This window comes from Microcaecilia unicolor, chromosome 6 (genome assembly GCF_901765095.1).
Source record: "Microcaecilia unicolor chromosome 6, aMicUni1.1, whole genome shotgun sequence".
Classification (NCBI taxonomy): Eukaryota; Metazoa; Chordata; class Amphibia; order Gymnophiona; family Siphonopidae; genus Microcaecilia; species Microcaecilia unicolor.
This window is the reverse complement of record NC_044036.1, coordinates 103084322-103102409: the sequence shown is the minus strand read 5'-3', so window position 1 is coordinate 103102409 and position 18088 is coordinate 103084322. Positions and strand designations below refer to the sequence as shown.

The window sequence follows — 18088 nt, the reverse complement described above, 5'->3', positions numbered from 1 at the left end:
CTCTTTTGGGCGGAAGATGTTTTGAGCCTGTATGCTTGTGTCATGTTTACAATCATACCAGCTCTTCATGAGTGTTTACTTGTGGGACTGGTGCGCAAGATGCTAGATTTGGCTGATTCTCTCCCTCCGGAGCAGGCCAAGTTGCTTTGCCAATTGGCCAAGCAGCAGAAGGCATGTTGTAAGTTCTTGGCCAATTCTATGACCAGAATCTCTGCCCAAAGTATAGCAATGCACAGACTCTCATGGCCAAAAACAGCCTGGCCGACAGACTGAGCAGGGTCATGCAACCGCATGAGTGGTCTCTCAACATGGGCATTGCCCCCAAGATCTTCCGAGTGTGGGGCATCCCCTCAGTGGATTTCTTTGCCATTCACATCAATCACAAGGTCCCTCAATTCTGTTTGAGGGCCACAACACACCTAGTGTTGGATGCGTTCGTCCTTCATTGGAGGACAGGACTTCCCATATCTCTTGTGGGGAAGACTTTGTTGAAACTCAAGCAAGACTGTGGGACCATGATCCTGATTAGAGAGCTGCACAGGACTGGGGATTGCAGGAATCCCACGGGGATCCCTTCTAGTTCTGTGGGGATACCCTTTAGGTCTGCGGGGATGGACCCAGGAAATGCATGGTGATCTGTGCTTTGTCTCTGCTTCCCTGAGCCTCGGGGTGCCCTCCAGGCACATACCTCAAGCCACCTTGGTGGTCTAGTGGATTCTTCGGGGCAGGAAAGATCCCCAGTCTTTCCTGCCTGCTGCCGCTGACCCTCTTGCTGCGGCAGTGCTTTTTTAAAATGGCTGTCGAGATGTCCAGCAGCGGCTTCGTAAGACGTCTGTTGAAATCTTGCGAGGCAGCCGCTGGAAGTCTCAGCAGCCATTTTAAAGAAGATTCGGCAGCAAGAGGGGCAGCAGACAGGAAAGACTGGAGATCTTTCCTGCTCTGAAGAATCCACTAGACCACCAGGATGGCTTGAGGTATGTGCTTGGAGGGTGCTCTGCGGCTCAGAGGAGGTCTGGAATATGTGGGTGGGAGGGTACTGTTAACCTTTATTTTTTATTATTTTTTTGTTTAAATCTGCTACCCCCCTTCCTCAATACAGCTGGATCCCTCTGCACTCAAAGCAAGCAAGCAGACCTATGAGCTTCTTTATCCACATTGTTCTTTATTGTTGGTGGAATTTTTATTTAATCTCACTTAGATTTTCAAACATGCTGGCTTGTGCATATGGATTGTACACAGAGGAGGTATAATAGAATAACTTTTTTATAGGTAGAGTAGTAATTTGTTATAAATCTTAATCAGAATCTGTTTGGTGTATTGTCATGTGCTATGCAATAAAATATGATTTGAATATAAATCTTAATCAGTGTTGTCATTTGGTGGAGCTGGTTAAAGGGATACCCTAGTATTGTTATATTTGTGCAGAGATTTTTTTTTTAAATTTTTTGTTACATTTGTACCCCACGCTTTCCCACTCATGGCAGGCTCAATGCGGCTTACATGGGACAATGGAGGGTTAAGTGACTTGCCCAGAGTCGCAAGGAGCTGCCTGTGCCTGAAGTGGGAATCGAACTCAGTTCCTCAGTTCCCCAGGACCAAAGTCCACCACCCTAACCACTAGGCCACTCCTGTTTTTTTTTCTCCTGGTAAAGGGCCGCTAAACAGGCAGACGTTGTGAGAATCAGGTGCTCAACATTCAGAGTTTCTGTCTATTTACTTATTTATGGCATTTATATCTCACATTAAACATGAATTAGGTTGAAACCTGGGAGTATTTAAAATCTTTTTTTTTTTTCCCCCCTGTACCTACATCAAAAGAAAAAAAGATGGCATGTGGGAACTTGCTCCTTTTGTGGATTGCAGTGGTATATTATAAAAACGCACTTACCTTTTTTTTTTTTATATGCCCAGTCAGGTATATACTAATCTCAACTTTGTTAAATGTTTCAGACATATCCATTTACTTGCTCCCATGATATAATTGAGTTCTATTATTATTCTGTCGCACTGTATTTTCAAATGTAGCTATATTGAATCAGAATTTGGGATAATGTGTGATATAAATGTGAAAAAAAGTCCCTTATTTCTAATAATCTTTTTTGCTATTGTTTTCAATAGTGTTTGCTATTGTTTTGGGTGAACGAGTGTGGTGTCAATCTCTGCTTCCTGGCTCCAGCCCATATAACGGGCTAGATAGGCTCACCCTGTCTCCTGTTTTATCTAACCTCGTTGGTAAAAAGGGTGGAGGGAGTGTGGGTGGGTGGGTGGAGGGAAGAGGGAAAAAAAGATTGGTAAGGGGGACATACATGGAGGAGTGGTGAAGGGAATTGTGGAAATAGAACACATGGGATAGAAGGGGATGGAGAGGAGAGGAGGACATTCTGCTCATAGATATGTGTATCTTAATTTTATATTTACAGTATGGAAGAAGATTGTTACTTTTACTAGTAATTTTACTGCTTATAGAATCTGGCTTTCTTGGGAGGGGGTCAAGGTGACTGTGGCACGGCAAGGGCAGGCCAGACCCGGGGGGGGGGGGGGGGGGCTAGGATGGAGGAAATTACCTGAGGCGGAGACGGGTTACTTTCTCCACGGGGACGGGTTAGATTTCTAACCCTGTGCAACTTTCTAATCCTGATCACTCCTTACTGGCCTCGACAGATCTAGTTCTGGCATTTCCTCCAGAACCATAGAGATCGTAGTGGTTTTTCTGACCCTCATCACGCAGAATGATGGGTCTCTTCTTCATCCCAACATCTAGTCTCTGGCCCTCATGGCCTGGATGTGGAGAGCCTAGAATTTGCTTCCTTGGGTCTGCCAGAGGGTGTCTCTGGGTCTTGCTGGCTTCCAGAAAAAATTCCACCAAGAGGCGTTACTCTTTTAAATGGAGGAGGTTTGCTCTCTGGTGCGAGGGCAAGACCTTAGATCCCATTTCATGTCCTACATACACCCTGCTTGAATACCTTCTGCACCTCTCCGAGTCTGGTCTCCAAACCAACTCATAAGGGTTCACTTCAGGGCAATTAGTGCTTACCATTAACATGTAGAGGATAAACATATTTCTGGACATCCTCTAGTTGTTCGCTTCATGAGAGGTTTGCTGTTGTCAAAGCCCTCTGTCAAACCTCCACCTGTGTCATGGGACCTGTAGGTAATTACTAGAAATACTTATATGGCTCAGAACACAGCTAAACAGCTATACTGCTGGTGATTTGACCTCTAATACCTAGTAAAACTAGCTAGCCGAGCTGGAAAAAGGAAACCATAGGCACAGATTAAATATATATTTATTAGGTAAAGAAAATATATAATATTCTGAAGCAAAGTGCCAAGCAAAATTACATAAATAACCTGCTATAAAAATAGATTAACACCAAAATAGATAATACAATCTGATAATCCTGAGACTAACTACAGAAGAGATTAGAACAGTACAACTGATATCCTAATAATCCTTATGAGAACTTATCACACGTCATATGCAAAACACAGTGATTAGCTGAATACTACACAGACCAAAAATCCTGTCTCAGATAAACTAAGGACTCACTATCCCCATCTATAGGTAATAAATCCTGAATCTACTACTACTACTACTACTTAACATTTCTAGAGCGCTACTAGGGTTACGCAGCGCTGTACAATTTAACAAGAGACTGTCAAAGACTCCCAATGGTAGAGAAGCAGATTTTTCCTCACTCGAGCTGAAGTGTCAGCGAGCCTCCCAGGAATAGGTTCAAGAATTGTATTTTTGAATGCAAAAGGGTACAGTCTGATGAGGTCTGATGTGAAAGTTGAGCTAACCTTGAGTTTGTTACAAGGCATGCAGTTCACTGGTTAGGAAAATAGTCTCTTGCTCTCTTTAGAGCTTTCTGTTCACTGGCAAATCCTCTGGTGTTCTTCCTTCTGGTTTTTCCTCCTTTGGTCTTCCATCAACTAACTAATACTTTCTTCAGTCCAAACCTTAGGTATCTTAGGGTCAGCTGATAACTGTGGACCAATCACACACACACACCATGTCCTATGTCCAACATAGTCATGCAGAACCCTTTGTTATAACCATGAAGCGGTTATCAACAGCAGGCAAATTCTCTGTATCATTCCATTCTTTTTTGCCATGGGTGTTCTTCTCCTCTAAGCTTCCCAGGGAGATAACGGGTGCCAGCTTGCAACAAATATGTCTTTGGATGAGGAAAACTTTGCAATGCTCAGCAGTACTTTTCCATTGCAAGCAAGCTGGATTCTAATAGTTACAGATGAATTCAGGTCACAAGGCTTCAGAATCCATTTTGTTAGAAGAATGGTTCCGGCTTGTATAGGCCCAAACCAGCAAAGGTGAGATCTCAGGTAAATACCCCTACAGACCTCAGTGTCATTTTCACCCAGCTGATGAAAGCTTTCGAGCTACTGGTTTCCTGTCATCTGAAGTACTTGACCTGGAAGGTCATTTTCTTGGTGGCTGTTACTTCGTCTCGCAGGGTCAGTGAGCTTCATGTCTTGGTGATGGATGCACCTTATTCTAAGCTTTCATCACAACAGAGTAGTCTTCCGTATGCACCTGAAGTTCCTACCTAAGGTGGTGTCTGAGTTTCATTCTTTCCCCAACCTCATGTCCATTCTGGCGAGAACACCTTGCACATCTTGGACTGCAAGCGAACATTGGCCCATAGGAGCCAGATCTGTGGGTAAGCCTGTCTCTGAGCACCCCTCCAATATTGAATAAACTCCTTGACTGTTTTCAGGGAGAGGTAATTTCCATTGGGTTTAGCACCCCCAATAACTTTGAAAAATTAATGAAGTGGGCTAAGCTCCACAGATTGTCCAACCTTGTTTCTTTTAATCCCAACAGGATGGGGGTTGCCATCGGTGGGGAAAGCACAATCTCTAATTGGCTGGCAGATTGCATTTCTTTCACTTATGAACAGGCTGGACTGACCCTGGAAGGCCATGTCAAGGCTCACAATGTCAGAGCCATGGCTGTGTCGGTAGCCCACTTGCAGTCTGCCTCCATTGATGAAATTTGCAAGACTGCAACGTGGTCTTTAGTCCACACATTCACATCGCACTACTGCCTTGAGCAAGATACCTGACGCAACAGTCGGTTTGGACAGACAGTATTGCAGAATCTGGGATCTAGACTCCAGCTCCACCCCCCTAGGACTCTTTTCTTCTGTTCCAGGATGTACTCACATGGTTGTATATGGTTTCAGGTTGATCTCTGTTGTCCTTGCTGTTGGTGGGGCCCAAATGACCAATAGTGATTGTTTTCGGTGAGCCTGGTAGCTAGGGATTACCCATATTTGAGAATATTAGGCCTGCTTGTCTGGTCCTGGAATATCCCTTGCCGGTCAGGTTTTCAGAATATCCACAATGACTATGCATGAAAGGGATTTGCATATACTGGAGGCAGTGTATGCAAATCAAATTCATATTCATTGTGGATATCTGAAAATTTGACTGGCAAGGGGTACTCCAGGACTGGATTTGGGAAAGGCTGCTGTAGTATTGCACTACAGTAACTGCACTCTTGTCATCACAAGAAGGCACTCTCGCGGTGGAACGTGTCCTGCGCTCCATAGAGCTCTTTTCAGCTTGTCATAAGCTCTTGACAGGACAACGCGGGATCGCGTTACCCATATGTGAGAATATAAGGCCTGCTGTCCTAGGAGAATGCTTCTACAGGTAAGTACCTTCACTTTCCTCCTATTTGTTTTAAAAGTATTTCCATGTAATTTAATTGAGCGTTCCCTGGTCTTTGTACTTTTTGAAAGTGAAAAATTGATTCTTTAACCCGTTCTACTCCACTCAGGATTTTGTAAACATCGATCATATTCCCCCTCGGCTGTCTTTTCCAAGCTGAAGAGCCCTAAACTCTTTAGCTTTTTTTCATATGAGAGGAGTTCCATCACCTTTATCATTTTGGTGGCCCTTCTTTGAACATTTTCTACTGCCACTGTAGCTTGTATTTGTTTGAGATACAGCAACCAGAATTGAGGCGAGGTCACTCCATGGAGCGATAGAGGCATTATAATATTTTTGGTCTTATTTACCATCCCTTTCCTAATAATTCCTAGCATCCTGTTTGTTTTTTTTTGCCGTCGTCGCACACTGGGCAGAAGATTTCAGTGTATTGTCTACGTTGGCCCTAGCATGAGGTAACTATGATTTGGATTATTCTTCCCACATACAAAATAGGCAACTATAAACTTGTATGTATGTTCTGTGTATTTTGTCCTAAAATTTTCTTTGAAAAAGCTTTGAATTATCAATGGTTATGCCCCATATTTGAGGGCTGAACAAATGTCGGGAATCTTTATTCTTTGAACATGGTTTTATATCCATCTTATTATTGCCATAGAAGTATAATGTACTTGTTTTGTTACTGAAATTAAAAAAAATCCTCCTCAACATTCAAGCCTTAAGGTTTTCATGAAAATGAAAGTAATCGGTGTCACGAAATGCCTAGCAACCTGCCCAGGGTTACCCAGTGGCCAGAGGGTGTATCCCAAGCACAGCTCAGGTCAGCCTGCACCTGCCACTTGTGCTCTACACTAGCACCCGCTTCCCACCGACTTGAGTCACAACTGCCTCTGTGCGAGACTCCCACTCTCAAATTATCCCCAGTGATTTCTATGGTACTGGAGCCACACTCCCAGTGGTTCCACAGTTCCAAGAAAACTCTCGGATCCAACACACAAACTACCAGGATTCTTTATCAGTCCAGACAGGCAGGGCAAACAAACAATTATGTTTGTTCTCTTAAAAAAAAAAAAAAAAGAACAATGATCCAAAAGAAGTACAATCAGCACACAATAACAGGTAACTGAAATATGGATCAATTATAACACAAACTAAAAAGTACTTGAGATCAGGACATAACAGCTGTTCACCAGTTATCAAATATAACTGTTTTTTTTACAGGGCTTCAGCAAAGAGCTCTCATGCTCTTCTCCCATGCTGAAACTGAAGCAGCAGCCAGCATCTGTTGGGTGGTTTCAAACTCCAGGCCAATCAGAGCCCAGAACAGTCAAGTTTCAAATAAAAATGGGTTACATCACTACAGGCACTTCCTTTATCTGTGTGCTAACTAAGAAAGAAAGGTCAGTCCTCTGTAACAGCTTTAAGCATAAACATGCACCACCTGCTGGCCAAACTAGAGAAATACAGTTCAGAATTAAGACAGGAAAGTATACAATACATTTAACAGGCTTGAAACACACTGTTTCTTCACAATCGGTCTCAGCTCAAATATCAAATGGGACTAAGCTCCATAGTTGTGACCTCAACTATGGAGCTCTGATGAGTAATAACAATGCTTGCTGGGAAGTCTGAAGGTACCTGACTGGGGAGTATAAGCACAGTTAGTTCCTTGGTCACATAAGGCCACTCAGGTTCAAAATTCTATAAACTCAGAATTTTAAATTCACTCGAAGAGGCCACTGGTAACAGATGTCATAAGATCACTACTTTTCTTGGTCAGTAACAGGCAAGATGCTGTGCTTTAAATGAATTGTAATTGCTGCAGCTGTTTGGCCTGGGTAAGTTGTAGCTGCTTCAGTTTGGTTGAGTACAAGCCCTGAGAAAGGTCTTTATGGTAGTCTAGCTGACTTAATACTAGGGAATGGAGCAAAATGTGCAAAGATTTTGGAGCAAAGAATGAATACACAATTTGGGGGGGGGGGGGGGGGTCACGTGATGCCAGTGGACTGAGTGGACACCTGCTAGCTCAGCGCCCCTCCCCTCGACTTGTTTTTTTTTTCATTTAAACTGATGAAAATGGCTCAATAACACTACTTAAAAGTTTTATGAGGTTCTTGAGAGTGAATAGCGGCTGATGATATGCTTTTAAAGGGCTCAGGAAAATGGAATGCTGGTGTGATCGGGGAAGGAGAAAGGAAGCACAGTGAAAAACAAGATGGCATTGCCATCCCCGCCCCAACAGCGTCTGGACTCAGCTATGATGCATGAAGACATTGTGCAGGTATCCGTGAGGCACATGTCACAGCTATTAGGCGATAAGTTAGCTAAACTACACGCAGTCACGGATGAAATAAAGGACTGCATCGCCAGCCGTGCGACCAGAATCCAGCACATGGAGGAATGGCTGTCCGCCCGGGAGGATCACTTGGCATCAGCAGAGGGGCGAATAGGAGACCTAGAAATGCGGATCCGTACGCTATTATACAGAATGGAAGATCAGGAGAACAGGGGGAGACGGAACAACATTAGGATCATCGGTGTCCCCGAATCCGTCCCTGACAATGAGCTGAAAGACATGGCGGAGAACTGGTTGCCCGGCCAACTGGGCCTTCCTTCGGAGGTAGGCCAGGTTCAGGTGGAACAGATACACTGCGTTGGTCCGAGAAAGGAGGAAACTGGAAGGCCGAGGCCGGTCATCACAAGGTATTTGAACTATGCTATTAAAGCTAAAATACTTGAGCAGTACAAGAAATAGTGCTTGGTGGAATTTAGGGAAAGCGGCTGTTGCTATTCCAGGACTTCTCTGCCAGAGTCATGGAGCAGAGGAAGTTGCTAGCACCATACTGCTCTAAGCTGTTTGAGAAGGGAATTAAATTTGCATTCCAATACCCGGGTAGGGTGCGGATTACCCATAACTTTAACTCTGACAAAGGTAGAGGAACTACAAGCTGCTTTGGAGAAACTTCCAAATGATCGAGAGAGGGCCGCGGAAGTGCTGTGAGTTCCTGGATGCGGGGGCCCAGGAGTGTTCTGGTTTGCCTATCTGCTCACCCACATGGCAGAATAACAATTAGCCTGCAGTTATGGACACAGTGGAAGGAGCAAAGTGTTTTGTTGATGCTTTTGATTAACTAGTTTTTGGCCTGGGTGGATGGTAGAAATAATACAGAGCGAGCCCCGCTGTGATGTTCGCGGCGATGCACACACGTGATCGGAAGGCGCGCATGCCTTATTTGCAGTGGAAAGTGAGTCTCTACCCTGAGATACGTGCTGGACACGCTACGAGCGCAGTAGATCAACTCCGGCTGCCTGAACTGCCTGAACCTATTTGGAGTGAGAGTAAGGTGGAAGCTTCTTCTGTATGTTATTACGGTCTGCTTTGGAATTTGATTGCATTGACACTACTCAAAGTTATTTCATGCCTAGTAGTGTTTGGTTCTCTCATAGGGGGGGCTTGTTTGTTGATTGTGTTGTTTGGTTGAATTGATTGCTTAGTAGGGGAGGGGGGAGGATGCTTTCTGTTCCTGGGAATGAGTGCGGGGAAATGGGGGGACGGGGGACGGGTTGCAATCGGAGTAGACGGAGGTATGGAACAACGGGGGTACCCGACTTTGGATCTGGAGATTCTGTTCAGCTATGTAGGGTTATATGTGGGGGTGAGTGTGGGATTGTATGAGGGGATGAAAGGGGGGCATAAATGGTTTGCAGAGGCTATAATGGAAATAGACAAGAGGGAAAGATGTGCAAAGGGGTGGAAGGATGGGGTGCTAGGATGGGAGGGAGGGAGGAATTGGGGTCTTTTGGGAGGAGTAAGAGAAAGAGGTTAAGGGGACCTTAGGCTTCCACTGTAGCACTGTTGTCATGTGTACAAATGAAGAATGGTTGTTTTTCTCTGCGGGGCGGCACTGCTGGGTTGCCGTCCTGGAGAGCTTTTTTGTCAATACGGTTTTGCATTAGTTTCACCCTGGTATCGTTTGGGGAAAGTGTGGAATCCCGCAAAATTTTTTGCCCTACTGGCAGAAAAGTGGAGTGCCATGATGGGAATGGGGGGGGTCTCGATCCAGGAACTCGCGAGGTGCTTTGAGTTGGTTTACAAGATAACTCCAAATGTGGGTCTCCACGAAATTCAGCTTAAAGATTTTACATCATGCTTATCTTACTCGAAGCAGAGGCAAGGCAATGGGACTCAGAGGATTGTGACAAATGTGTGAATAACAAGGGCACTATAGTACACCACTTTTTGGAATGCCCTGTGTTGCAGTCTTTTTGGAGAGGGGTGCTAGCTCACTTGGAAGAAGTTGCAGATCAGTCTGTGGAATGGAATTACAGGGTTCTACTTTTGGGCATGGACTCAGATTTGGCTTCCCAGGGGTTGTCTTATCTACCAATGTCGGTTTATCCTCTTATCTCTAGTACTGGCTAAAAAAGTAATCTTGCAACATTGGGTGGATAAGTCCTCCCCCTCCTCTTATTAAATGGTATGCTAGTATGAAACAGATGGCAGGATGGTAAGGGGGAGGGCACTTTGATTACAACTGGGAGCGTCCCCCACCAAGTCATACTGTGTGGAAAAGGAGTTATGAATGATTGTTGCAGCCATCCTGTGCATAGGGCAATACACATTGACTCAGTGTAAATGAACTCAGCGGGGTTGGGACTTAGCCTCAAGGGTAAGGGGGGGGGAAGTCTAGGGGAAAAAATAAAAATAACAAGAGGGAATGTCACATCACACACATGTCTGAGTGCCTGGACGTGATAGACTCTTTTTGTGTTGCTTCAATTTGGTTGGGCAGGCACTCACTGTTACCAAATCTGTTATCATGTCAGATGCATTTTGCATTGTATTGTCACTGTATTTTTCTCTGCATTTATATGTAACTGTTGCACCCAAGTAATGTGATAATGCGTTTTTCTTGTCAATAAAACAAATATTATAAAAAAAAAAAGAATGAATGCACAATCAATTTAATCTTCAATTTAAAGCGATCTTTTCTATTTGAGGAATGAAATTTGGGGTTGTAAGCATGGTGTATGATATCCAGTTGACTCGAAGATTTTTTGAGTTAATTCCAGCCATAAGAGGGCATGGGAGCTGCAATGTTACGCCAAGGAGATGTTAATTTTCACCTTGAAAATACATTAGATACTCAAGTTCAGGAGTTTCTTGATTTTTTTTTTTTAATGTCCTTGGCTTTGATCATCCCCATGTATCTAGGTCACATAATAAGGATCACACTTTAGATGTTTTCACAATGTCTTATGTTAATTTACAGGATTTTAGCTTATCTTTTAATTGTACCATGTTACCATGGATTGACCATTTTTTACTTGATTTTACTATTTATTGGTGAGAACAAGGTGCTAAAAAATGTAATCTAAAAGATTTAAGGAGAACAAGAGGTAGGAGAGATGTTAACTTGTTCTCGACCAAACTACAGGGTCTGATTGCTACCATTTCTCCAAATGATTTGTTTAACTGGCATGATCATGTTTCAGAAATACTTAATAACATAGCTTTATATAAAATTAAAATAACATGAGTCGGAGAAATGGTTTGAACTTTTAATTAAAAAAAAATTGCAGAAAAAGCAAACAAGTTTGGAGAAGATCTATATCCCAGGAAAGATTTTTATTTTATGAACAAATGATTACCAAAAAAACCCCAAGTTTTATTCTAATCAGATGGGGGATAATCAGTTGGACATTGATAAGTTATTTCAATTGGTCAATAACCTTTTTAATGTTACTAACTTGACTTGAAAAGGGTATTATTTTACCCTTTGCTTCCATCTTGGCTCACTACTTTGGAGACAAGGTGGCAATTATTCTGAGACAAATGTAGGTTAAAATATTAGATGATTTCATGCTAGCAAATTACATGAATGGTGTTCCTGTGGACAGGTTATGGTGCAATTTTGAACCTATGGCTCCTGTTGTTATAAAATCACTAATGAAAAGATATACTAAATTTAATTGTAGCTTAGACCCTTGTCTAGGGTATTTGTTGAATAATGCATTTGACTTCTCTAACAGCTTGGTTCTCCCAATACTTGTTAGAAGGCAGATTTCCAGATAATGGTAGATAGATTGTTTTAACACCTTTCCCAAAGAATCTAAATGGCAATTTGTGTTTACCTTTAAATAATTGTTGCCCAGTGGCATCTATTCCACTGTTCACCAAGATCATAGAAGGCTTTGTCTGCAAACAACTTGACGATTATTTATTGGAAAAAACCATCTTACATCCATCTGCCAGGGTTCTGTAAAAATCACAGTTCAGAGACAGTAGTAGCAGCTTCAATCATCAGACATGGTAAAATATCATTATTAAGTCAAGGATTTAAAGCTATAGTGATTCAATTTGAACTATCCTTTGTGTTCAACCTGGCCGATCATAACATCTTGCTAACCAGGTTGAATAGCATCAGAATTAGTAATAGGATGTTAGCTTGGTTTGAGAAATTTTTAGGAACCTGTACTTATAAAGTATACAAGGATGGTATTTTTTATGATAGCTGGAGCCTGGGCTGTGGAGGTCCACAGGGTTTACCCTTGTATCCATCATTATTCAATATCCTACTCTAGCCCTTAGGTGTAATTCTGGAAAAATGTAAAGTTCCATGTTGAATCTATGCAGATGATGATTTAATGCTGTTCCCAGTTGGTTGACTACCTTACACAATATTACTTTGTGTACAAACAATTGAAAATTGGATTCTGAATAATCAATTAAAATTTGAACCCTGAGAAAACTAAATTTTTGTGGATTGGTCCATCAGATGCTATAGAATTCTCAACATTTTTCAATAGGTACTAATATTTTCATGTTGGATTCATATTCAAGAATTCTAGGTGTAGATGTGGATTGCTCTGACATTTTTCAATCAAGTTAAATCTGTGATTAGTAAGTCCTTCTATGTGCTAAAAAAAAAAAAAAATCAAATCGACACGAAAATATTTTGAGCCAGAAAACTTTAGGCTGCTAGTGCAGGCTATGGTCTTGTCCAGATTAGATTACTGTAATGTTATTTACACGAGCTGTTCTATAACTTTAATGGGTTGATTGCAGTTGGTGATATATTTTTTCCAGTGCTTAGATTCTGTTTCCCCATTGCTGAGAAAGTTACATTGGTTGCCTATTCAGGCTAGAGTCTAATTTAAATTATGCTCTCTAGTTTTTCGGATTTTATATGGTGAAGCTCCATTATATTTAGTTGATTGGGCAGCACTTCTTTCTGCTGGCAAATTTAGTAAGACTCGCATCAAATGTTACTCCATTTTCCATCATCTAAAGAGGTTAAGAAACTCAAAATCTTTAATTCTTCTTGGTACTATCAGGTGCCTATTTATGGAATTCACTGCCATCATCGGTTTGCTGCATACCAAACTACCTAATATTTTGCAAGACTCTTAAAACCTACTTATTTCTAAAATACTCTTAATTGTAAACTTAATTGTGTGGTTAAATATTATTGTTAAGTTCGGGAGGATTGGTCCTGTTGTGGTGTTATGTGATCTGCATAGAACTATAAATACTATTTGCGAAGTAGAAGAATCATGTAATATAACACAACATGGTCTTGCTTATAAACTAGTTTGCGGAAAAACAATAATCAAATAAATTATAAGAACTAAATATTAGCAGAATGCACGTATTTTAAAAGGAGAAAACCATGTGCTCAAACGGGCTTGCCATTGGGGGAGAGGGTGGATTTTCTTCCCCTACACTCTTAATGTAACTCTGAAACAATGAGCTGAGATGTATGTTTTTTTGGTTAGAGCCACCACCCAGCTAAGGGCTGTGCTTATTTATCCAAGCGAATGGAACCTATCTTATATGGGTTCCTGATTCCTTCCACATCAGTTGCAGCTTCAGAGTTTATATCCAACTGACTAACTCTCTTGGATCTAACCCTCTACTTCTCTTCACCACATTGAACTCTCTCCTCAAGGTGCCCCCTCCCCCAACTCCTCCTTCATTATCTCCTCAGACCCTTGCTGAATTCTTTCACGACAAGGTTCAAAAGATAAACCTTGCATTCTCTACCTCGCCACCTCTCACTCCACTAGTCCGTTCCCCTCTCTCTCCTTCCCCTCATTCCCTTTCCTCCTTTCCTGAAGTTACTATTGAGGAAACTACACTTCTCCTTTCTTCCTCAAAATGTACCACCTGTTCCTCTGATCCCATTCCCACCCACCTTCTTAATGCCATCTCTCCTGCTCTTATTCCTTTTATCTGTCACATTCTCAACCTCTCACTTTCCACTGCGACTGTCCCTGCTGCCTTTAAACATGCTGTGGTCACACCTCTCCTTAAGAAGCCTTCACTCGACCCTACTTGTCCCTCTAATTACCGACCCATCTCCCTCCTTCCCTTTCTCTCCAAATTACTTGAGCGTGCTGTTCACCGCCGCTGCCTTGATTTTCTCTCCTCACATGCTATTCTTGACCCACTACAATCTGGTTTTCGCCCTCTCCACTCAATCGAAACTGCGCTTACTAAAGTCTCCAATGACCTACTACTGGCTAAATCCAGAGGTCAATATTCCATCCTCATTCTTCTTGATCTTTCCGCTGCTTTTGACACTGTTGATCACAGCATACTTCTCGATACCCAGTCTTCACTTGGATTCCAGGGCTCTGTCCTTTCCTGGTTCTCTTCCTACCTCTCCCTCCGCACCTTTAGTGTTCACTCTGGTGGATCCTCTTCTACTTCTATCCCTCTGCCTGTCGGCGTACCTCAGGGTTCTGTTCTTGGTCCCCTCCTCTTTTCTATCTACACTTCTTCCCTTGGTTCATTAATCTCATCCCATGGCTTTTCCTACCATCTCTATGCTGATGACTCCCAAATCTATCTTTCTACCCCTGATATCTCACCTTGCATCCAAACCAAAGTTTCAGCGTGCTTGTCTGACATTGCTGTCTGGATGTCTCAACGCCACCTGAAATTAAATATGACCAAAACCGAGCTTCTCATTTTTCCCCCCAAACCCACCTCCCCGCTCCCCCCATTTTCTATTTCTGTTGATGGCTCTCATTCTCCCTGTCTCCTCAGCTCGAAACCTCGGGGTTATCTTTGACTCTTTTCTCTCCTTCACTGCTCATATCCAGCAGACCGCCAAGACCTGTCGTTTCTTTCTTTACAACATCCATAAAATCCGCCCCTTTCTTTCTGAGCACTCTACCAAAACCCTCATCCACACCCTTGTCACCTCTCGTTTAGACTACTGCAATCTGCTTCTTGCTGGCCTCCCACTTAGTCACCTCTCCCCTCTCCAGTCGGTTCAAAACTCTGCTGCCCGTCTCGTCTTCCGCCAGGGTCGCTTTACTCATACTACCCCTCTCCTCAAGTCGCTTCACTGGCTCCCTATCCGTTTTTGCATCCTGTTCAAACTTCTTCTACTAACCTATAAATGTACTCACTCTGCTGCTCCCCAGTATCTCTCCACACTCGTCCTTCCCTACACCCCTTCCCGTGCACTCCGTTCCCTGGATAAATCCTTCTTATCTGTTCCCTTCTCCGCTACTGCCAACTCCAGACTTCGCTCCTTCTGTCTTGCTGCGCTCTATGCCTGGAATAGACTTCCTGAGCCCCTACGTCTTGCCCCATCCTTGACCATCTTTAAATCTAGATTGAAAGCCCACCTCTTTAACATTGCTTTTGACTCGTAACCACTTGTATCCACTCGCCTCCACCTACCCTCCTCTCCACTTTCCTCTCGCCTCCACCTACCCTCCTCTCCTCTTTCCTCTACACATTAATTGATTTGTTTGCTTTATTTTTTGTCTACTAGATTGTAAGCTTTTTGAGCAGGGACTGTCTTTCTTCTATGTTTGTGCAGCGCTGCGTACGCTTTGTAGCGCTATAGAAATGCTAAATAGTAGTAGTAGTAGTAGTTTAAACAGAAACCTACATAAATCTCTAGTGAGGAGCACAGAAATGGGGAAATAGAGACAAGGCAGCTTAGCGTCACATGAAGTTTTCCTTTTGAGTTAAATGCTGTTCATAAAATATGGCTGAAATGCAAATGAGATGCACTTTGAAATTGATTTCACTTTTGCATTTGTATTTGTATTAAGATTTAGAAAAAAAAAAAGTAACCTAACTAATGAATAAAACTCAGGTGTTAAGCTAAACATGGATTAGAATCCTATCCAGAGGTAAGTGAGGTGAAAACTAGAATGTTTTAATGGTGGTTTGAGGGAGAATTCACTAGTACTATTAGAAGAAATTACAATGGATTAATGTTTAGAAAAAATTTATTAAAATGTATCCCTATCCCCAGAAAGTAAATAAAGAATATATATTCATTTATAATTGAGGGGTGTTCTATATTTCAGGAGCAGAAGTCTGTTGAAGAACCGGAGAATATCTGGATGTTTGTATGAAATAAGGGTTCACCCCATTCAGTCTCTTCAGACATCACATTCAGGAGGTAAAGACCAACCAGTTAACTGGATTCAGCTTATTTTAAAATGTTACCGAGTCATTTTAAAAAAATTTGATATGGGGGCTTGTGGATCCAGGGGTACTTTTTACTCATAGGTCTGCAGTGAATTTTCAAAGGGGAAATGTGTTGCATATTTCTCTTTGAAAATTTTGGGCTGGCTGATAGCACTGTAGAAATCGTATATGAGTACTGCAGATTTAAATCCCAGCATGTTGTCTATCAGCTTTACCCTCACCCCAGACCTGCCTTTTTGTACCATGTGTACAAGTACCTGCACTTTGAAACAGCATGGATACTTTTACTTGCAGATGGGAGAGGGCAGTTTTCAGCTCCTAGTTTTATCTAGGTAGCTGGGTAAAATCATTTGAAAATTGCCCTCCCACAATTTGAAAAACATAAGAATCATTGGCATGTGTTTTTTTTGTCGTCCCTTTTTTTTTATTTGAAGTTTAAGATGATAATGCTGACAGTGAAGTATGAAATTAATTTTTCACATGTAAGTACAAAAGCTAGTAAAGCACTATATGCTCAGATACAGTAGGTATTTTTCTCTCCTTGGATGGCTCACAATCTTACGTTTGTACTAGAGGCATGACTTGCTGAATTTAACTGAATTTTAGTTGAACGGAGATCCCCTCTGACAAAAATTCAGTTATTGTGTTCAAATCACGTTGTGGTCACCAATGAATTATTCTGGGGTTCAGTGTCCCCTAGGCTCTGCCTGGTACTGCAGTTCAGCTGTCTAATACCAGAGAGAATCCTGAGAAGGCTGATTGCATCCCAAAACTGACTCCATCACTGGATAGAATGGTGCACTTATTCTTTAACCAAACCAAGGGATTATTAACAGATATTAATAAAGAGGAGTGATAGTATAGTTCTAAAGGTTATAAATTTATTTACTTACCAAAGACACCAAAGAATATGCAAGTGGCATGTACAATCAATTGGCTATAGGAATATAGTATCCCAGCTGCAAACAGGTGCTATCTGGGTCTTATTCTTGTGTGATATATTTTACCACTCAAAGGTATACATGGGAAAGCAATTGGGTAATTTGCCAATTCTGTTGTGCCTTATTGGTTTCCCCTGGAGAGAGAGTAGAGACCGCCCCTCTCTCTAACTTGAAGCAGGAAGTACGCTGATTTTTATAGGTTTACTCAGGATATGGGTAATATGACAGAAAGCACATCTGATTGGATCTATGTTAATGTCATGGTTAACACTGATTGGCTATGCTAATGAATAGCTTCAAATCTTAGCTTTAACCACAAACTTGTGCAATTCCCTTGCACCTGGCCTTTGTTTCCTGTGAAGCCATCTGTGTCCTGTTTTTGAGGTTTTTGCACCCTAGCTCCTCTCTAATTTTGCTGCATGAGCTTGCTGGAACTTCAGAGTTCAAATTATGGCTAAAGGCCTGTAAGGATCATTTTGGATCCTGAACCAAAGTCTCAGGCCTGGGCTGTCAAATAATTATACATTGCCCAGAATCTTAAGGAGCTGCAGTGGGACTTAAACCATATTCCCCTGGTTGTCAGCCCACTGCTCTAACCATTAGGCTGCTTTTCAAACAGGCTATGAAGGTACAACTTAACCAGTGTGCTTGGAGATAAAGAGGCTTTAACTTCTAGCAGAGTTGCTGAAAGTATATTGTAAAGTATAGGATAACTTGTACTTTGGTACGGACACTAGCAGAACTACAGCATTCTTGCTTCACTACTGCTTCTGCCACTGACCAGGCCTGTCTAAGATAACCACAACTTCCCTAGTGACTGTTCAAGCAGCAAAAAAAAAAACCAAAAAAACCCCAACCCTGTTAAAAGGAAATATAACTATTATTGCTGCTCTACAGATGCTAGGATAAAGCTGGTTAGATTGGCTGTAGCCTGTGGGTTTAATTGCAGAGTTTGTTTGTTTTAATATTATATTACCAGGCT

At 42.2% G+C, this 18088-nt stretch overlaps 1 protein-coding gene across 3 annotated transcripts in view; it reads left to right on the top strand.

Moving 5' to 3' along the window:
* Nucleotides 1–18088, top strand: part of KIF14 (kinesin family member 14) — a 180296-nt gene that overhangs the window by 119592 nt on the left and 42616 nt on the right. For all 3 annotated transcript variants that reach the window (XM_030207054.1, XM_030207053.1, XM_030207056.1), the window contains one exon: nt 16042–16136. In XM_030207054.1, the coding sequence (XP_030062914.1) occupies nt 16042–16136 (95 nt within the window). The remainder of the gene's footprint in view (nt 1–16041; nt 16137–18088) is intronic.